The sequence below is a fragment of the Drosophila kikkawai genome, chromosome 4 (genome assembly GCF_030179895.1).
Source record: "Drosophila kikkawai strain 14028-0561.14 chromosome 4, DkikHiC1v2, whole genome shotgun sequence".
NCBI classification, from domain to species: Eukaryota; Metazoa; Arthropoda; class Insecta; order Diptera; family Drosophilidae; genus Drosophila; species Drosophila kikkawai.
Window position 1 is genome coordinate 351,775 of NC_091732.1, and position 23,093 is coordinate 374,867.

The 23,093-nt window shown below is 34.6% G+C and overlaps 1 protein-coding gene across 2 annotated transcripts; it reads left to right on the forward strand.

Annotated features, from left to right (window-relative positions):
* Nucleotides 1-5,352: 5,352 nt before the first annotated feature.
* Nucleotides 5,353-20,034, forward strand: apolpp (retinoid- and fatty-acid binding glycoprotein apolipophorin). 2 transcript variants are annotated; one of them, XM_017167764.3, is made up of 9 exons: nucleotides 5,353-5,473; nucleotides 5,542-5,647; nucleotides 7,178-7,207; nucleotides 7,269-14,464; nucleotides 15,469-15,689; nucleotides 15,774-16,792; nucleotides 17,369-18,468; nucleotides 19,393-19,513; nucleotides 19,635-20,034. In XM_017167764.3, the coding sequence occupies exons 2-9, from the start codon at nucleotides 5,569-5,571 to the stop codon at nucleotides 19,955-19,957; spliced, it is 10,089 nt and encodes a 3,362-aa protein (XP_017023253.2). In that variant the 5' UTR covers nucleotides 5,353-5,473; nucleotides 5,542-5,568; the 3' UTR covers nucleotides 19,958-20,034. The 2 variants fall into 2 exon arrangements, with proteins under 2 accessions (XP_017023253.2, XP_070143845.1); XM_070287744.1 differs by having other exon boundaries at nucleotides 5,376-5,647.
* Nucleotides 20,035-23,093: the final 3,059 nt, after the last annotated feature.

The following is a 23,093-nucleotide window of genomic DNA, read 5'->3' on the forward strand; positions in this document are numbered from 1 at the left end:
GCGATACTACCGCGATTGTTTTCAAACTACCGATAGTGGAAGCTGAATCCAAACCATCGGTACTATCGATAGTACCACTGGTAGTTTGACATCTCTAGTTGATATACTATTCATTTTACTCACACATCGGTACCTTTAGCCATCTTTGTTTTTGTTTAAGAAGAGGCACTGCTGATCAATCAGCTGTAATCGGATGCGAATGCAGATGCAAAGCTCTGTGGAAACACGACTTTCACATTTGTGAAAAATCTCAACTGTTCCACACAAATGTAACCGAAAACGGCAAGATTTTTTCGTTTTTGAAAACGAGAATTGTTGCTCCGGTAATCGAAAACGAAAGATTTTTTGGATTTGAAAAACGGGCACCTTTTTTCTGGTGGAATGAAAAGTAAATACCTTTTTTTATATGAAATCAGATCTTATTTACTAAGGGGAAAAAAATAGTTTACTCAGTGGTCTATTGATGTTTATTCCACACCACCACAAGATCATTCTGGCAGGTATTTATTTTATAAAAAATGTATTCCTGACCCCACCTCAGATTTGACAACAAAATTTTTTCCGTGTTCAACCAGTTTTCTCATTTTGGCGATAGGTCGATAAGTTCACCGCAAAAAGTTATCGCCAAGGTTGTTATATTGTCGGTGGAACGAAACAGCCAGTTAAAAATACTTATAAAATATAAACGAATACATTAATAACTTTATAGGAGCGCCAAAATGGTTGTTTATAAATAATGCTATTTAATTTGATTACTTAAATGGTCAAAATTAACCAAATAATTATTTGAGACAACCGGAATTAAAGCTTTGAAAAGTGTGGCTGCATCTTAGATGCCTAAATTTGCTTAACTCTAGCATTTTTTGACTTTTTCTGGCTTAGAAAAAGGGCAATTGTAAACATAATAGGCAGTACTTTACGTTGTTTGCTTATTACCAAAAACACAAGTTAGCTGCTTGAGCAATAAGAAACGATGAGAAAACGAAACATTCCTTTAGCAAAAATTTTTCGAAAACCGGAGCAGCTAAAAACGAATACGGTTCGTTTTCGCCCAAAACGAAAACGAAGAAATTTTTAGTACTATAAGGATTTCAGCGACTATTCGATATTTTCAGCCATTTAGAGACTCCAAGGTCGCTGTAAATATCGCCTTAATGTGTGATTGAACGATTGGCACTGATAACATTGCACAACGTCGTCCTCTTTAAAAAGGAAGTTCGACGTGACTGCTTTGGCGGAGGAATAGCCAGTTTGGTTATTAAATGTATTTCGTCCACCACCGCATTTGCAGTACTGCACAATGCATTTTATGCTACATAAATACATGATCATTCCGTTACGAAAGTAGAGCAAGCATTTTTTGGTCTTTTAAAATTTTTGTTCTTTATTGAAGTATTTTTGTATCCTAATTCAAGATTCAAAAGAGTCATAATTTAATCCCTAGCATTCTTGATTTAATCTCGAGTTTGGTAAAAAAAAAAATTTTTTTTTAGCGAGATGACACTATGATTTTAATTTTCGTGTAAGAGAAAATGAGACAAAAGTAGTATTCACTCTTTTCTGTAATTAAAAAAGATTTTTTTTCAGTGTACGAAAACGGAAACAAAGAAGGCCGGGAACAATTGAAATATCGATGGCGCCAAAGCTACAAGTATATCCCGAATTGCACCATTTAAAAAATACGTTAACTTTAACCCTATTTAAGAGCCTTTACCACTATACTACACTTGGGGCAATTGCTTATTGTTTCCAAAATATTATTTCTTATTATTAATTTAGAGACAACTGCATACCAATTCCTTTTAACCCCGCTGAAATCACTTCAACCATCTTTGTTTTGGATGAGCCATAGCTGTTCGATCATCTGCCATCGGATGGTGCTGTGTGAAAAGAGAGTTCATTTTTCAATTTGGATAATTAAGAATCGATCCAGAACTAACAGGTGATCTATAAAAGATAAATATTAGAAAAAAACACTTAATAATAAAAAACACTAATATAATATAAATATAACAAGGAAGGAAGCTAGCTTCGGCATGACGAAATTTTGATACTCTTGTAGTTCGCAATTGGAATCGATCCATTCTGGTAAAATTAATAGGACAAATAACAGGAAATGTGTATATAAATCAGATCAATCAAATTCTTTCGGAGAGAGAACAACCAACTAGTCTGAAAAGGGTCTCTCTCGCAGATGTTCTCGCTTCTTTGCTTTGATTGCGATTCCGGTTAACTGCAACGGGAGATCGCAAAGACAAAGCTTTCGGGAAACGAAGCGGCATAGAAACTACTCGCTTGCTTCTGAGTCGAATAGAGTGCCTGAGAGAGAGGGAGAGGGATTATGCACTCGTTTGAGTTCATGCGTACGAGAAATTAAAAATATATTCTACAAACAATTTAAACACAAATTAATAAAGAAATAAGCTCAAGTTTGTGTTAAATGTTTTTTTCTTTTTGTTTCATTTGTTATTTATTTTAATCATTTAATTTAATTTAATTTAATCATTAAATCATTTACATTTTTAAATGTTTGTTGTCAAAATTGAAGAAATTGTGCAAACAATCAACTGACTCTACGCGAAATGTGCAAATTAACAGCGAGAACTTTCCGCGAAGAGACCGGTCACACTTCAGACGACGAACCCGCTCTCTCCGCTTCAACCGAGAGAGAATAGAAAAAGGGCCCATGGCAGCGGTCTCGTTGAGAGTTTTTGCAACTAACCGGTTACGTAACCTGAATGTTGACACTTTTTTGGGAATCGGGACTCAACCCTGCGAGCTCTGATATAAATGTTGTATATTTATATATAGCATATACATAATATTTTGATTTAGATAGTCAGAAGAATATATGAAAAATTTCATTCAGATACATACATATGTAGCTATAAAACTTATAATACCATCCAAAACAAAGTAATGTCACTTTCATTAACTACCCTACATACATAAATGTACATTACATATTATATTTACTGTGTTACAGTTACAGTTTTACATTCACAGCTTTAAATTTTTATCTACATATACCGATCATTTCTATGGCAGCTATATGATATAGTCGTTCGATTTTTACAAAATTTAACCCGAAACTCAACTTATGTTTATGTATGTTTGTATGTACATACATACACATGTATTTATACTGGTGAGAATAGAAACAAGACAATCTGCAAAGTTTTATTCTGATAGCTTCAAAACAGAAATGCAAGTTTGGTTAGAAATAAACTGCCGGACGGACAGACGGACATGGCTGTAGATGCTGATCCAGAAACGACTCCTCCTCCACTGCGATGCAAACTTGTATTTCAAGACAATTTTTAAAGCAGCGTACCGAATTAATACTAATTTGTATTTTTTTTAATATTTATTTGATGGTTAATGAGCATTAAATTCTGAAATGAAATGAATATAAGCCTATGAATGTTTTATTTTTTTACGAATAATAGTAACTCATACAATAAATAGCATTCCTCTGAACATACTTAATATTTGGTAAACGTTTACGAATATGCTTTAGTACGTACATGAATTGCAGTTAAACCCCTGATAAGAAACTTTAATCTCTAATTAAAAGTGGCTTCAAAGCAAAATCCGCTCGATAAGCAGCACCAAAACGATGCGACTGACAGAAAAAATTACAGTTCAAAAGAATGTTACTAACTAAGAGAGAAGAGTGGTGACTTAATTCATATTTGATTATTATTTATGGCCAACTCTTAGTTTTTAATAATTTGCATATTTAATATATTAATATTTATAAAGTATTATAAATATATTATAGGATTTAAGACTAACTAATGAAGCTTAAAGTGGCAATTGGTATATTGAAAAGGTCTGGAACTTTTTGTTGAATTGTCTTTTTTATATTATATAAATTTTACTTTCCATTTTTGTCTCAGTAAAAGTAAATAAGAATAATGTGAATGTGCAGTTAAAAGAATAACATATGTATTAGAGTTATAACCGAAATCAATGCAACATTGAAAGGATAAATCTTGACGAGCATTTTAAAGTACTTTTTCTCTGGACTTTTTAAAGGACCAAAAAATTAAATTTAAATTAAATTAAGCTAAAAATGTTAATATTTCAATATAATAGCTGAAACCGAGTTTCATTTATATGGCTGTACAACTGGGACACCTATTTGAATAAAAACGGAGAGACGGACATGGTATATCGACTCGGTTGTAGATGCTGCAAATTTTTGACTAGAACCATATAACGTTTTGCAAGGGTATAATAAATATATTAATGTAATGCTATGAATATTAATAAGAAATGTACAAATGTACTTCAGATCTGGAGTGAATGTAACTAAAAGGCAACAAAGCTGAGGTCGATAGAGTCGAGAGTCCTAAGTATATATTTACAGATAATACTCGACTTCAGAGCTATAGCCATTTAGAGATAAAGAAATCAATTTATGAGGCATGTTAAAAGAGGCGCTTGTTATATATATGTATATAAATGTACATGAGAAGATATATGTTATACACAGTTGCGGTGAAAATAATAGCACCCGAAATTGTAAGATATTATTTTGGTTCTTCTTAATTAATTAAATGAAAAAATTATAACTTATTTTTATTACAACATATTCAAATATTTTTACATTTTGTATAATTTTGTACAATACCATTATTGTGTAATTATAATACAATTAATTATAATTACAATGTAAAATCTCACATATATTCAAATGTGATATAAAAAATTTTAAATAAAAACGAATATTGAAATATTGCATTTATTCTTAAAATATCGGTAATATCAAATACCAAAAAAAATGTATTAATGCCTTTTACTGTTCCTTTTGTGTTTGAACACGAAATTTATTATAAAATTTTATTTTATTTATTATATATTATATATTATATATTATATATTATATATTATATATTATATATTATATATTATATATTATATATTATATATTATATATTATATATTATATATTATATATTATATATTATATATTATATATTATATATTATATATTATATATTATATATTATATATTATATATTATATATTATATATTATATATTATATATTATATATTATATATTATATATTATATATTATATATTATATATTATATATTATATATTATATATTATATATTATATATTATATATTATATATTATATATTATATATTATATATTATATATTATATATTATATATTATATATATAAAATATAGGCTTCCCTCATCTAAAAAATATGTGACGCTAAGTTTTTGACCCTTATTGCAGCGCTTATATATAAATACTCTATGTACGAAGCTCTCTCTGCGAGTAAATTAATAAATTCGAGGTATTTAAAGTGTGTTTTTCACGTAATCTGACTTAATTCGAAGTCAGCGGGCATTGGATCCGGAATCGAGTTCGTATTTGACGCGTTCGGCACCGGCTTTCAGTTTAACAACTAAATAAATAAAGTGAAACAGAGATTAGTAGTGATTTAAGGTAAAATATTTACCACATTTGATTTATTAAATCTTACAAAAATTACTAGAATTGTGCTTCTCCGTTAGCCGTACGCAATCCCCAAGGGGTCTAGCATGATGGCCAGGATGCGGTACAATAATATTGTAACTGCGATTTTACTGGATTTATTAATTACAGCAGCTGCCTACGCCGGTAAGTGTTTCATATACAATATATTATATATTTTTACAAATGAATCCTTTAAATTATAAAAAGATAATTAGTCGATTTCAAACGATTTTTTTCATTAAATGTTTTATTTATCGGGTCATGATTCTGGTTAATTAATTCGAGTTTTTATAAGAGTGTTGACCGTATCTAAAGGGTGTGGGCAAGAGGACCCTACAGCACTTTCTATGAAAATTATTATATATTCCTACAATTATTATATATTACTGAAATGTTTCTCCATTGTCCATCGGATGTTCGATAGAGCTTAACAAGTTATTAGAAAAAGTAATATAAACAAGAAAGGAAGCTAACTTCGGCACGCCGAAGTTTGTATACCCTTGCAGATTGGTTTTGATTTTTATATTATAGATTTAAATGCTGAAAACACTCACAAAACAGAGTTTCATTACATTTTACCTATACTTATTATGTTTACAGTTTGACAGTTACAGTTTTACATTTCCAGCTTTACATATTTTATACATTTACCGATCGCTTCTATGGCAGCTATATGATATAGTTGCCCGATTTTTATGAAATTTATATATATAATATAACAACGAAGCTATATTTTTTTTCCTATTAATTTCCCGACTGTTCCTATGGCAGCTATATGATATAGTCGTCCGATCCGGCCCGTTCCGACATATATAGCAGTGAGAGCATATAGAAGACTATATGCAAAGTTTTATTCAGATAGCTTTAAAACTGAGGGACTAGTTTGCGTAGAAACGGATAGACGGACAGATGGACAGACGGACATGGCTAGATCGACTTGGCTGTTGATGCTGATCAAGAATATATATACTTTATAGGGTCAGAAAGGTCTCCTTCACTGCGTTGCAAACTTCTGACTGAAATTATAATACCCTGCAAGGGTATAACAACGCGAACAACTATTTTGGGCATGCTTGTAGCTTTGGCGCCACATTTTAAATTCCATATTTCATATCTTCCTCGCCAAGTTTGTTTACATTTTCGTAGTGTTGGTCAAGTTTTCACTGTTAAGAAGAAGAAATCAGAGTTGCACCGAAAAACTATCGCCTAACTATCGCCAAACAAGCCGTGGTTATATTTTAATGCGTTCTAACCGCGGTCCATTTGAGAAAATTCGGAACGGCAAAACCGTATGGGCGGTGGATGCGCTTTGAGGGTGTGTGGGAAGACCCTATTAAGCTTATAATCCGTCCATTCCCTTTAACGAAAACAACATCAACTCAATTCAATTCGACTGCGTTGAGTTTACTGTATGCGTTTAGTTGCAAGTATGCCAGATTTGTATCACCTCCTCCTCTGTAGGAATGCGAAAAATTGTTTAAAAAAAAGAGATAAAAGTATAAAACAGACCAACAGACATATTGCTTATTAGGAATAAATAAATTTTTAAAGAATAAGAATATGATATTATAAATGATCAAATTTGACAAAATTGGGACAGATAACAAGATAAATTTATATTTTACATCTTTTAAATTGTTTGTTATGTATTTGTTTTTCGTTTTTAAATTTCAGATGGAGCTTGCAATATTGGATGTTTAAAAAGTAAGTTTTAATAAATACAGCAAAATTTCCTTTTACCACTGTTTGCGTTCCTCCCTTTTAGCTGACAACGGACTTTTGAAATATCAACCTGGCAACGTGTATGATTATGCCTTTGACAGTATTTTAACTATTGGATTGAGTTCGGGTATAGTTAGCGAAGCTGATGATACAAGTCTTAAAGTATCTGGATCTGCAAAAATCTTTTCTAAAGGAAATTGTGGGTATACCTTACAACTAGGATCAGTAAAAGTAACAAACACTAAGGAATCGGTAGAAAAGAAGATACTGAATAATATAGCTAAGCCTGTGTTCTTTACCCTGAATAGTGGTCTTCTTGAACCGCAAATATGCTCTGAACACAATGATTTGGATTACTCTTTGAATATCAAGAGAGGTATTATATCTTTACTGCAAACAGGAATCGAGAGCCAGCAGGAAACTGATGTTTTCGGGCATTGTCCCACACATACCTCAGTAGCCAAAAATGGTAATATTGATACCATAACTAAAGTTCGTAACTTGAATAGTTGTTCGCATCGGGAACAGTTAAATAGTGCCTTAATTTCTGGTAAAATCAATGAGAAAGCAGGCTTAACTTCCAGTTTAATCTTACAATCAAACTATATTAAAGAATCTAACATCATAGATGGTCTTATAGATAATGTCCAACTCACGGAAACCTATAAATTTTCGGGAGCCACCAAAGGTAACTCTGATATTAGTGCCAAAGTGATCACAGTGATTAAACTGAAAAATCCTGGAGGTACAAAGGCTGACGCACCTCAAACAGGAACCGCTGTTCGTAGCGCCATCTTTCAAAAACCGGAAACTTATTCTTCAAAGAATATAAATGCCTTAAAGACTGTTTTATCTGAAATAGTGGAGTCTACTGGTGAATATGTTAAGAAAGACAGTGCCAAGAAATTTGTCGAGTTTATTCGACTTCTAAGGCAATCGGATAGCGATTCTTTATTGGAGCTTGGTACTTTTCCACATCCTAACAAGGTTTTGGCACGAAAAGTTTATTTAGATGGTTTGTTCCGTACCAGCACGACGGAATCGGCAAGAGTTATTCTCAAGCAACTCCCAAAGTTTGATGATAAAGAGAAGATCCTGGCTATCTTATCCCTAAATATCGTTGATTTGGTGGATAAAGAAACTCTTACTCATGCTGCTGCTCAACTGTCACCATTAGCCCCAAAAGAGCTGTACCTTTCCGTTGGTAGTTTGATTTCTAAATTTTGTACGAGAAATGATTGCGAAAATGCTCCCGAAATCGAGGCAATAGTGAAAAAGTTTTCTGATGGCCTAAAACATTGCAAGCCCAATACGAAAAAGGATGAAGAGCGTATTGTTTATATCTTGAAAGGGTTTGGCAATGCTAAAAGCTTAGGTGGCAATGCGAAGAGCTCAGGTGCCAATGCTTTAAAAGAATGCGCCTCTGTAGGACGTTCCAATCGCATTCGTATTGCTGCTTTGCAGGCATTCTCCTCCATACATTGTGATGAAGGCCTTCAAGCCAAGTCCTTAAACTTACTTAAAGATACCAATGAGGACTCAGAGTTACGTATAGAAGCCTATTTGGCTTTGATATCGTGCCCCAATGGGGACATTGCCAATCAAATATCGGAGATTTTAAATACAGAGAAAGTTAATCAAGTTGGTGGATTTATAGCCTCAAATTTGAAAGCCATACGTGACTCAACAGACTCTAAGCGCGAACAACAACGATATTACTTAGGTAATATCCGTAATACAAAACAATTCCCAAAAAATTACCGTCGTTATAGTTTTAATAATGAAATATCATATAGTCTGGAGACTTTAGGATTAGGAGCAAGCTCTGATTACTCTCTGATTTATTCGCAACATGGTTTCTTGCCAAGATCCTCAAGAATTAATATTACAACTGAGATATTTGGCACCAATTTTAATGTCTTCGAAGCGAGTGTGAGGCAAGAGAACTTGGAGAAAGTATTGGAATACTATTTGGGACCCAAGGGACTGCTTAATAAGGATTTTGATGAACTGGTAAAGTTAATAGAAGTGGGAAGCAATGGAGCACCAGGAGCTGGAGGTCGAGCTAGACGTTCTATTGTGGATGAAGCTTCAAAGACTTCAAAAAAATATAAAACCTATGGAAATAAGAACATTCAAGACTTAAACTTGGATCTATCCCTGAAGCTCTTTGGCTCTGAGTTAGCATTTTTAAGCCTTGGAGACAATGTGCCTACGACTTTGGATGATATTATTAAGCACTTTTCGGACTCTTTTGAAAAAGCCAAAAAGGAATTGACCTCCTTTGAAAAAGAACTAGTTTTCAACAATCTTTTCCTGGACTCGGAACTAATATATCCAACAAGTATTGGTGTACCTTTGGAGTTACAAGCTCAAGGTTTTGCGGCAACCAAGATTGATCTAGAAATTAATTTGGATATCGGTGCAATTATAGAACAAAATTGGCAGAGAGCCAAATACCGTTTAAAGCTTGTTCCGAGCGTAGATGTTAATGTTAATCTTCAGGTTGGCTTTAATGCTCAAGTGCTCTCTACAGGACTTCGGGTGGTATCAACTGGACATACAGCCACTGGTAATGATGTTACCGTAGCTCTTATCAACGATGGCGAAGGTTTTAAGATAGACTTTGAGTTACCACGCGAAAAATTGGACTTGATTAATATAAAAATTGATACTGAGCTCTTTGTTTCCGAACAAGATAAGCCCACTAAGGGCATAGCTCTTAAAAGTTCCAAGAAAACAAAGAACTTACCAGCCCAATCGAATGAACTATGCTTAAATCAATTGGAAATTATAGGTTTAAACTTCTGCATTGAGAGCTCCACAAGTTTAAATGATATTCAAGGAGGAAGTCAAGGAAAAGATCTCGCCATCTTAGATCAATTTCATCTTTCAAAACCTTTCACTTTTGGAATTACTTTGATTGCAGAACGTAAGTTATCCTTTTATGGCCTACATACAACTTCTGATGGAACCCAAAAATGGAAATTGGATTATTCAACTCCCGGATCTAAAGTTTCACATGATACAAGTGTCATTTTCGAACTTGGAATGAAACCCCGAACGTATACTAGACTATCTTTAGATAATACTCAGTTTCATTTTGCGATTGAAGGTGGAATAAACAATGATAACAAAGAATTAGTAGTATACGGTCAATATGAACAAGATAAGGCAATTAAAAAAAGTAAAATTGGCCTTAGTAAGAATGGCAATGAGTATAAACCCATAATAGAGATTCAAGATAATAGTGGAGGAATTAAAAATTCTATAAATGGTTATCGAGCTGATGGTAAAATTACTGTTCAGAAGGCTAATGAGAAACAACAGAGATATACCTTTGAAAACTTCCGCATATCCAATGGATTGGATGATCGTGTCATAGTGAATGGTTGGTCAGATATTGGTCCAAACACATTAGCTTCTGAGCTACACATTTCTTCCGAAAAGGAGTCCTACTTGGTTAAAGGTAATGTGAAATTTGAAAATGGACTTTATGGCGCAGGGTTCTTTATCAACGATGAAAGATCACCGGAAAATGTTTATGGTAGCTCCGTACAATTAACAACAGCTGATCAGTCTTATGGTCTAAAAATGTTGGGTAGAGCTGCTACTTGGTCCATTACTAGTGATACTGATGTTAGTGTGGAAAAGGATGACAGCACTACCAATCCTTTAAGATCCGGAAAAGTGACGTCAAGTTTAGAAGCTAAAAATAAAAACAAACAAGTTGGTGGTATAAAGATAAAGTCAACATTTGACTCTCATAACTTTGATATTAATGCAGAAATATTACGTGAGCAGAAAATTGGATCCCTCAATTTAAAATACAAGAGCAATCAAAGAACCCCCCAGGATTATGCATTGGAAGCTAAAGCCACACTAAACAAACATTCGATCGATGTATTATCGAAGAGGGATTTGAACAACAATGTCTATATTATAGAGAACGTGGTAACCACAAGTTGGGGCACTTCCCTTTCCCTCAAAGGTGACCTGGGTCAACGTTTTACCCCCCAGGACATCCACATTGATATTCAGGGCAACTTTCAATTAAGTAACAATGATAAGCCTTCGCAATGGATTCTAAAGGCTAATGGAACACCAGATAAGACCAGCGCGGAATTTAGAGCTAACAGAGATTCTATAGAAATTGTTAAGCTAAACGGAGAATCCCAGCATCCTCAAGATAAAGTCGCAAGTGTTAAGCTTAATTTAATAGTTAAGAATCTATTAATTGCAAAGGGAGATTTTCGAGTAGCGAAGAATGGAAAGGGAGAGCTCTTAGCCAGTTTTGAGACTCAGAAAACGGAACCCAAACATAAACTTGAAGTTGATTCGAAATTCCACATTTTAAATCCTAAATATGATATCGATACCACTATTACATTGGATGGCGAAAAGAAACTACACGTTAAATCTGAGAATACAATTGATAAGAGCAAGTTTACGACCAAAAATATAGCTGAAGCCAATGAAAAGAAGCTAAGTTTTGAAGCAAATGGCAGCGTTAAAGGTGAAAACCGTGAAAATGGAGAAATTCAAGGTAGTTTTACGTTAACTACACCTTCGGGACGCATTATCGATGGTAGTGTCAACAGGAAAGTGTCTACAATCGCTAAAACTGGTATTACCCAAGGCAATATCGACGGCAAAATTAGTGATACGTCATCGGGGGGTAAACGTTCTTTGACCATAAAGGGAAAACTTGATCGCTGGAGTCCAAAGACCAAAGAGTTCTTAGTAAACACTAATTTAATATTTACTGATGTAGATGATCAAAAATCTGAGTTAAGCTATCAAATTAAACTGCAACCCAAAGGTGAAAGTGCAAAGAATTTGGAATTCAAACTGAATGCTCAGGGTAAACCCATAAATGAGCCCATTGATGTGACACTTGTCCTGAACGATTTCAGTCCTCAAAGCGCCTCCGTAGTTTTGTCCACTAAATATGGTGACTCCGCAGCATTCACTTTAAATGGTAATTTTAATAATAATAATCAGAAATCCTATGAGCTTGAAGCAAACTTAAACATTCCAAAATCAAATTTTAAGTTCTTCAACATTAGGAGTAATGGCAAGCTGTTGTTGGCTTCAACACAAGACAGTGTGAACGTTGGGTCTTATGATGTTGTATTGTTTGTCGACGCCAAAAATGGCCAAGGACAATACGCACGAATAAACACATTATGGAAGGGTACTTCAAAATCTGGAATATACGAATTTGACGCTCAAACAAATAAAATGAAATCGCCATTGAAGTTCAATGGTAAATACCAAAAGGATACTGAAAAAAAAGATAACATTGGTGAAGTAGTTACTGGTCATCAAAACTATTTATTTAATGGACAATGTGGAGAGAAATACCTAAAAACGGAAGGTTCCATTACCTATGGTTTTAATAAAACGGATTTAGCTTTTAAACTCGATACTAGTTACGAAAATGCCAAGGATTTAGAAGTGAATATCAAGAGCGAAAAATCCCTTGACGATTCTACACTGTTGGTAAAATCTGTAGTGAAACAAGCAGAAAATTCGTATAGTTTGGATACAAAATTATATCGCTCAGCTCATAAAAAGGGTCTTGAGGCACTACTTAACTTACAAAAAGAAAAACCCATGGTTTTTACTAGCATTGTGGAGATTTTAGGCGAACGTAAGGCCAAAATAATCTTGGAAATCGATAACCTCGTCGAATTGGACCTTAAGCTTAATGGCGAAGCTTCTTACACCAACATTGATGATTTTTATATCATTGGAAGCTGGAACTCCAAGAAATTAAAACTCGATAATTATGAACTTGAAGCACGGGCTCAAGGTAAAAACCTTAAAGTACAAATTAAGAATGCAAGCAATGTCATATTTTTGGGTACAACCACCTATTCGTTGAAGAAAGAGCTTAATAAATCAATAATAGATGGTCAAGGTCAAGTCCAATATCAGGGTAAAACACAATCTGGCAATTTCAAATTGACGCGACAACATTATGACATAAACACCGATAAAGAAGTTGGTTTTTCGTATACCTTAAATGGAAATTTTGGCACAAAAAATGGTGTTTCCATTATAAAAATTACAAATAAGGAGTTTAACACAAAATTCTCTATTTGTGAAGAAAAGAAACAGTGCACAAATATCCAAATTCAGTCTCTCGTAAGCATCAATGACATCAAATTAGATGGTATTCAGCATTCTACATTGATCTTAATTGATCTTCGTGAACTGGGCTACCCCTATGAATTTGAATTCAAGTCCCAAAATACGCGTCAAGGTCTAAAATATCAATATCACCTGGATAGCTTCATAGTGTCGGGAAACAACGTAAAGTACCAATTTACTGCCAATGTACAACCTTCGTCATCTATTTTGATGTTAACTTTACCAAAACGACAGTTAGTATTGGAATCCGTTCAAAAAATACCCAAAAACGGCAATGTCTTCGGTCATTACGAGCAATCAGTTGCTTTCTTTACCGATAAACTAAAGCGGCCCGATGATGTAGCTCGTTTATCGGCCATTATCGATATATCGGGAAAAGAGCGCGTTGCACTCAATGTTCAAGGCGTTATCAAAATGGAACATTCAACTATTCGTTCTTTGAGCATTTCAGGACGCTTTGATGGTAATCTTGAACAGCAAATATCAAATTCAGAAATTGTATTCGATGTATTCCGTTTGCCGGAACAAAAGGTGATTGCAACCAACGAATTACACAATGTACGTTCGAAAAATGGTATCAATTTTTCAACAACATCGAACATTAGGTCATCGGGACTTAAATTCCAATATCAAGTTATAAGTAACGCTGTCGTCGACACTGAAGCTCAAGAGTTAAAGCTTAACCTCGATCTAAATACTGGCAAAAACAGCTTGAAGGCAACCTCATTTTTAAATAAAGAAAAAATGGAGATTTCGTTCAGTGAATCGAACAACCAAATTATTCAATTCGTTGGAGACTTTAACAAACAAAAACGTTCTGCAAAACTGAATTCAAAATTGCAAATTCTTAATAAGAAGCCTGTAGAAATTACTGCCGAAGTCCAACCCACATTTGCCAAGCTATCCTTCAAACGACCGGATCTGATCAATAGCTATGCGGAAATAAAATTGGGCAAAGAATTAAAATTCGATATTTCCGGCAAAGAAAAGCCACTGGTTAATGGACGTGTAGCATTGGATCCTACAAACTTTTTGCAAACTAATTATGTGGCAAGCGAGGAAAATGTTAAAGAATTTTGGGTAAGTGTATATTTTTCTTAAGTAGAACTGGAAGTAGAGTTATAGAATAAACACCAATGCTTTGCTAAAAAGACTTTTCCCAAACATCAACATGATTCCATTCCTTCTTTTTATACCTTATCTTGATCAGCATCAACAGCCAAGTCGATCTAGCCATGTCCGTCTGTCCATCTGTCCGTCTATCCGTTTCCACGCAAGCTAGTCCCTCAGTTTTAAAGCTATCTGTGTAAAACATTGTATACAGTCTCTGAATACACTTACTGCTATATACATATGTAGAAACGAACAGAATTTTAAGAAAAATAAAATGAAAGGAAGCTAACTTGCAGATTGGTTTTGATATTTATATTATAAATTTAAAAGCTGAAAATAAATATCTCAGAGTATATGAAAATACGTTGAAAACCAACGAAGTTATACATTTTTCTATTAATTTTCCGATCGTTCGTATGGCAGTTATAAGATATAGTCGTCCGATTTTCATAAATTTAATATTTGTATAAATTTTATGATCTTTTACGATCTATCGATCGTTTGTATAGCAGCTATAACATATAGTTGTCCGATTTTCATAAAATTTATACAAATATTAAATTTATGAAAATCGGACAACCATATGTTATAGCTGCTATACAAACGATCGATAGATGAAGAGAAAATGTAAAGCTGGGATTGTAAAACTGTAACTGTGAAACTAAACATAATAAGTATAGGTAAAATGTAATGAAACTCTGTTTTGTGTGTGTTTTCAGAATTTAAATTAATAATATAATATTAAAACCAAATTATTATATGCTTTGTATAAATGTACAACTTATATATTTCCTACTATTTTTTTCTATTAATTTAACTAGCATGGCTGGATTCTTAATGATCCAATTGCAAATTGCAAGGGTATTCAAACTTCGGCGTACCGAAGTTAGCTTCCTTTCTTGTTTTTTACTTATTATACAAATTTGCTAACTTATTTATATTTATTATTATATTTATTTGCTCTTATTTAGGAAAATGTCGAATCAGAAGTTAACAAGGACACCGAGGATATTTCCCATAACATCAAGAATAAATTTGAACTATTTAAACAAGAAAGCCAAACAATTGTGAAGTTGGCACAAGATTCATATCCCGATTTTACGAAGTTTAAGGTTAAATATGATGAAACTATCAAGGCATTCATTCAAGAGCTCGAAACGGATGAATCAATTGCACCGATTATTAATGGAATGTAAGCATAGAGTTATACATGTATTAAAATAAGTTAAATATTTACATTAATGATATATTAAACTAAATCATTGTTAATTTTCAGTCGCACGCTATTCGAAAAACTCTCTGGAGGAATTGACCAACTGACAAAAGCTGTTACCGAAGAATATGAAAAAATACATAAATCTTTGGTAGAAATCTTTGACAAGTTACAAGCTCTGTGGAATGACTCTATTCTAAAAACCTGGGAAGAATTCTATTTAACAGCAACAAAAGTAATTACTCAGTTGCGTAATGAAATATTCACAGTATACAAAAAAGCATTAGAAAATATTTTGGAAACATTAAAAAAATATGGACCAGTTTTGAAAAATTACAGCAAGGCTATTGCAGAATTCTTAAAGCCATTGAATGATGCTCTTCAAGAATTGATTAAGGTTGGGTCTCATGCTGTCGAAGAGCTGAGTGACGAACTTAAAAAGTACGCTGCAAATATTCCGACATTTGAGGCGATTCAAAAAGAAATTAATGAACAAATTGCCAGTCTAAAATTAATCGAAAAAACCATTGAGTTTGTGAACAGTTTGTTTGAACAACTAAGTATTTTGCCGCAAACGCAGGAGACTACGGAGTTTTTGCAAAAACTACATGATTATTTGAGTTCAAAGCTTAAAAAGCAGCAAATTAATGACGAAAAAATATTGGAAGAACTTAGCGAACTTTTACTGAAAGCCATTCGCTCCATATGGATATCGCTCAAGAGTACTGTTCCAGCATCTACGTCATCAACATATGCTTCCGATTTCCAAACATGGTTTAGTTCCTTGTTCTATTCTGTTGATAATTTTGCCGTCATACCATCATTACTGTCATTCCGTTTAAGCGCCTGGAACTATTTAGCAAATGAGAATTGGGAAGCGGTATTTACAAAGGAGTGGCTAAACTCATGGATATTCTTTAATGACTTTGAACTACGAGGTCACATCGTTGATGGTTCGCATATATTCAGTTTCGATAATCAGCATTTCACTTATCCGGGCAATTGCCGTTATATTTTGGCTCAGGACAGTGTTGACAATAATTTCACAGTTATTGCTCAGCTAGCAAATGGAAAACTTAAGGGTAAGTCTTTGATTTGATACATATATTTTATCTAAAGCTTATACATATCTTAAGTAATTTAAAGTTTTCAGGATGTATTTATTTTTCTGAAATATAAGGCAAGGTACAGCATTTCTTGATTTAGCACGTTTGGTTAAATTTGCCGTGGAGAGTTCACTTAATAATTGTATATAATTTATAATTTTAGTCAGAAGTTTCCGACGCAGTAGAGAAGTCATTTCCGACCCAATATAAGACTATATATATTTTTTATTTGTTTTCGTAAAATTAAGGAACTTACTGAAATTTATACTTTTTGATTTATTTTGTTTTTTTATGACAAATTCTTAATTCATTTTAGTTTTATTTTTTTTTTAATGAAAATTTGAGAAAAGGTAAACTAAACAAAATATGTGATTTTTGTAAAGTATTGACATACTTGATAAAACATTAACAGAGCCGACATCTATTTGGTCATAGCTATATAGACTTGGTACTCTTGAAACTGTCGCTATTTATAAATGTATGTTAAAAACAATATATAAAACGATTAAAACCTAACAAACAATAACATTAACTCTTTCTTACACTTTATAGGTATTACACTAATTGATCGCGATGGTAGCTATGCCGAAGTTTCCGAAACTCTGGCTTTAAAACTAAATGGAAATGCTGTTGAATATCCACAACATGTATCAGGTGTACATGCTTGGCGTCGATTCTACACTGTGCACCTACACTCGGATTATGGTGTGAATGTTGTTTGCACCACGGATTTGAGGGTATGCCACGTCAGTGTAAACGGGTTTTACACAAGTAAAACGCGCGGCCTGCTTGGCAATGGAAATGCAGAGCCCTATGATGATTTTTTGTTAGTTGATGGTACCATCTCGGCAGACTCAATTGTCTTAGGTAACGATTACGGTGTTGGAAAATGTTCAATTGTTTCAAGCTCGCCTAATCCGACGGTCCCGAGATCAGAAATCTGTAGCGAAATTTTTGGTATTGAGTCGCCACTGGCTTTGCATTTCCTAACCGTGGATTCTAGGCCTTATCGTCTGGCTTGTGATATTTCTGTGACAAAAGTAGCAGAAAAAGATAAGGAAGCCACTGCATGTGTCTTTGCCTTGGCCTATGGATCTGCCGTTAAGCAAGTTAACAAATTTGTGTTATTACCAAAGCGCTGCATTAAGTGTACAGGTCCTGTGGGTCAGCGTGAAATAGACGATGAATTTACCGTTAAATTGCCCAATAATAAGGCAGATATTGTGTTTGTTGTTGACATAAATGTAACTCCACCGGTGTTGAACAATTTGATAGCACCTGCCATCACAGATCTGCGAGAATCGCTGAAAAGTCGCGGCTTTACCGATGTGCAAATTGGAGTAATTGTTTTTGATGAAACCAAACGGTACCCAGCCTTGCTGACAAGCGATAATGGAAAAATTAATTACAAGGGCAACGTAGCTAACGTTAAATTGAATGGCATTAAGAACTTCTGTGAGAACTGTGTGGAGCAAATAATTACAGAAAAGCGAATTTTAGATATTTATAATTTGGTGAAGCAGCTGTTGAATAGTGTTGTACCGCAAGCCGATGAAAAAGCATTCCAATTGGCTTTGGATTATCCATTCCGTGCCAGCGCTGCTAAAAGTATAATTGGTGTGCGTCACGATTCTTTGGAGTATAAAAATTGGGTGAGCTATTGTTAAAAATAAATTAAATTGTGTATGTAGATTTATTTTTTAATTGAATTCATTTACACTCATAATGTTTCGAGCTCAGTTTTTACACCCCTTCAGGGTATTTAAAATTTGACTAGAAGGTTGCAAATCAAAACAAGAAAGGAAGCTAACTTTGGCACGCTGAAGTTTGTGTACCCTTGCAGATATTATTTCATTAAATTTTACCTATACTTATCATGTTTACAGCTTGACAGTTACAGTTTTGCATTCCCAGCTTTACATAATCTCAACATCGATTTTGATAAAACTTATACCAAAATTCTAAAAATAAAAATAAGCCTATATCTCAGAGTAGATGAGAATACGTTGAAAAACAACGAAGTTATAATTTTTTTCTATTAATTTCCCGATCGTTAGTATGGCAGCTATAAGATATAGTCGTCTGATTTTCATAAAATTAAAACCAAAAATCTGAAATAATATAAAATGGCCAAACCTCAAAAATGATGCAAAAATGTTGAAAAACAGCCAAGTTATAATATTTTTCGGAATATTTATATATATTTTTTTTATCTGTCTGCCCGTTTACACATTTTTTTGCTATCAGAGTTTCACAGATAGACTTTTTTTCTGGTCGGTGGAATATAAGTCGAAACGGGCATAATCGGACGAAATTCAATTTTTGTTACTGATAAATGTAAATCGGGTTTTAAAGCTGAGGGTGGACTGCTTTCCGCGGAGTTTTGAAAAAGTCACACATTTATAAGAAGACCTAAGCAAGTTTTGCGATCACAGATAATATAAAAAACAAAGCTTAAATTAGAAATAAAGGCTTATTTCAAAGATGTAGTAAGCTTTTTATAAAAAATCATTAAATCCATCCACTTATAAGTTTCATATAATGCAAATAAACTAATGTATTAAACTCTTTTCCAGTGGAAATACGTGAGAGCCCACTTGACTGGCAGTCTTACAAAATTCGACGGAGCGCTTCTTCATCTGATTGCACCTGTTAAAGGACTTACATTAGAGGGCGTGACGGTTGAAAAATTAATTGGTTCGTATTCTATATATTTTAGAAGGTAGACCAAAAAGCATTGACATTTCAATTAAAACTTATGGAAAAAGCTTCTTATTTTACCCAAAAGCTAAATATATTTTTTTTCCTATTTTATTAGGTTTCAACTCTCGCTTGGTGGCCACTGTTGATGGCAAGGACAATAAAAAGCGAGCGAAACTGCAGTTCGACAATGATATGGGAATTGATTTTGTGTTGAATAATGGCGGATGGGTATTTGCCACGCAAAACTTTGACAAATTAAAGCAACCCGATCAAAGGAAAATGTTAGGCCAGATCACAACATCGATCGCCGATACTCTATTTAAAACTGAAATCGTTAGTGATTGCCGCTGTCTGCCAATTCACGGATTGCACGGCCAACACAAGTGTGCTATTAAATCTTCGTCATTTCTTCCAAATAAGAAGACCAAAGCTCACTAATACCTAATGTCTAAATGCCTTGAATTTTAAGGGAATAAATCGAATAGTTTGAAATAATAAATGAATACAAAAATGTACGATAAGCTTTTTTATTTAAGCACAGTACGGTGAGGGGAGAACAGTTTGTTCGTTGTTGTTTATTCAATTGAAGTGACACCGATCTTAAAAAAATATCTTCGTCCTTTTTGGAAGGCAAATGATGCACTTTATACTTTGTTAATAACTAGCTCTATTTGAAATACAAGACACATACACCTTTTATGCTTTTTTTTAATAATATGTGTCTCTCAAGGAGTGCTCCCTTTGAAAACTCCCAGATCGCTCAAAACTACAAAAAGAACATAGTGGCATCAGTGGCCATACCTCAATATCATCGACGAACCATCGGGTAAGGATCGAATAAAGCTGACAAGCAGAATTCAGTGGCCAACATGGTCTACTAAAAATAAGCTTGAAACTCCTGCAAAAGTCCAGAGAAGTTGGGCAACCATTGGGACCATATAAAAAAACGCTGCGAAGAAAGGAAAAAGAAGAAATTTTTCCCTCGCCGTTTTTGCCGGTACTGACATAACGAAAATGATACCTGCGAAAATTGAACTGCGTTGCCAGATCAAGACACAGCTGATAATTCATTTCAATTATTCATACAGGTCTGGGGATAAGTTGAAGGAAAAAAACAATTGTAGGACATGTCGGTTAATCGGCTTTTCCCAAATTTCATTTTCACACTATTTACCAAACAAAATATACCATATACAGCGATTGTGCCATCACAATTGTGACAGCGGATTTTCGTTTTCTCAGTACTAGGCTTAAGCAAAATTGTATATGCTCTTTGGATTTTTTGGATTCCCACATTTCCGCACATTATATTTCATAGCGGGATATATAATTTAAAATGTATAATGCAAACGCAAGGAGTCTGGAACAGTAAGTTTTATTATATTATTCATTTAGTTAGTCAGCACTTCCTTTACAATCTGCTAAAAATCTGATTTTTGTAAACAAACCAAATAAAGTGAAATCAGCGGCGTAAACATCGCCTCGGCTTACATGGTAGTCAAGCTGCTACAATGGGCCAAAGGACACGAAGACTACGCTGGGACGAGCGCGAGGCACACGATTGGAAAAGAATGAAAGAGGGAGTTTTTTTTTTAATAAAATTATTTGTCGGAACGTTACAATATGTAACAAAGAAAACACACCAACTTTTATATTTCAATGGTAGGGAAGATCTCACCTAGCAAATAGAACATGGCTCACATACAGTCGAGAATTGGAGTGTCGATGCAACAGGTAGTCAGCACTTCCTTTACAATCTGCTAAAAATCTGATTTTTGTAAACAAACCAAATAAAGTGAAATCAGCGGCGTAAACATCGCCTCGGCTTACATGGTAGTCAAGCTGCTACAATGGGCCAAAGGACACGAAGACTACGCTGGGACGAGCGCGAGGCACACGATTGGAAAAGAATGAAAGAGGGAGTTTTTTTTTAATAAAATTATTTGTCGGAACGTTACAATATGTAGCAAAGAAAACACCAACTATTATATTTCAATGCTAGGGAAGATCTCACCTAGCAAATAGAACATGGCTCACATACAGTCGAGAATTGGAGTGTCGATGCAACAGGTATATTTTCTAAGAGATGTCGGTACCTGTAAGTAAACCGATACTGAGGCTGTTTCGCTTAACTTATACCACTCCAGTTGCCGAAGTTCTGCTGTCACAACCGGTTTTCCAGGAGAAAATTGGCATTGCTGTACTGAGTGAACCTTAAAAAGGCAACAGAGCGCAGACGGCGATGCAGCCATCAGGAGTTGCAGGCAGTTCATCGGACACCTATCGCAGAGGGCGTTGATACCTGGTTACGCTAGGGCAAAAGTCCAAGCAACTACTGTCTACCGTTCTTACCAACCCAGAGTATGCATATAGAAGCTTTCAGGGACATTGTGCAGAAGATTGCCCGAGACGCCTGTGGACGATCCCCGGTACTAATCGCTGGGGACTTCAGTGCGTGGTCCACTGCCTGGGAGAGCTCGAGAACTACTCAGTGAGGAACATTCCTCCTGGATGCCCTGGCCACCTTGAATGTTTGTCTCCTCAATGATGGAAACAGATGCACATACAGCAAGGTCAGACTGATGTCCAAGAAGAAGGTCCGCACTCAGCTCTCCGATTGGAGTGCGTATGCGCACCGGAGGCTCAATTTTAAAAACGAGGTCGAGGTCAGATGTTGGTGGAATAGATCTGTTCACCACCCACGTTGGTCGTCGGCATGCAAAAACGCGTTGCGACGTGTCAATGCAGCTCGTAGGTGTGCCAGGGTCGATGAGACTCGCGTCCCGGTGTCAATTCGCACCAGCGCGGTCGGGAGGTCAGTATGAGTTAGAAACTGGGACTTATGTGTCGATAAGAAATATGGATGGTACGGCCTTTCGGAGGTTCCCCCCGGAAGCAGTACGACCTTCGCGATAGGGCATTTAATGATCCCCCGTTAACCAATTTATAAATGTAGAAATATGAGGCGGTAAGTCGTTCCGAGTTATACTGTCTTCTCAGTTGGGATTATTCACAAATGTGAAACTCGTGTTTCCACATAGCTTGCATCTGCATTCGCATCCGATTACAGCTGATCGATTAGCTGTGCCCCTTCTAAAACGTAAACAAAGATGGCTGAAGGTGCCGATGTGGGAGTAAAATTAATAGTATATCATCTATTTAGGCTGTTTAACAACAGAAAAACCACCGATGCGGCAGATTTTATGCGCACTAACTTAAAATAAATTAGATGACGAGGAATTTGAGGTTCTCTAATGATTTTTTTCTAACAAAGATTAATTAGTAATTAATTAATACTAACGTTCGGAATGTTGGGACTGGAGCACCTGACACGCTTGTTTTAAAAAAATGTTCGCTGGGTTACACTGTCGGCGATTCACAGCTCTTATTTGTCTGTATGTATGGATGTACCGGCAGGGGGCCGAGTGAACGAAATGAAAGAAGCTGTGATGATGAAGCTGAAGCTGAAGCTGAAGCTGTGTGGGTCGCTAAAATATATAAAATCTAATTACGAACAATGTTTTTTATTTTTTTTTTTATTTATTATTATTATTTATTTTATAGATTTTTATAG

Bases quoted from the DNA above. Each gene is read 5' to 3' on its own strand.
- apolpp (XM_017167764.3), top strand. From the start codon at position 5,569: ATGATGGCCAGGATGCGGTACAATAATATTGTAACTGCGATTTTACTG. The intron at 14,465-15,468 runs GTAAGTGTATAT...GCTCTTATTTAG, and splicing joins AAAATGTTAAAGAATTTTGG to GAAAATGTCGAATCAGAAGT. The intron at 15,690-15,773 runs GTAAGCATAGAG...GTTAATTTTCAG, and splicing joins GCACCGATTATTAATGGAAT to TCGCACGCTATTCGAAAAAC.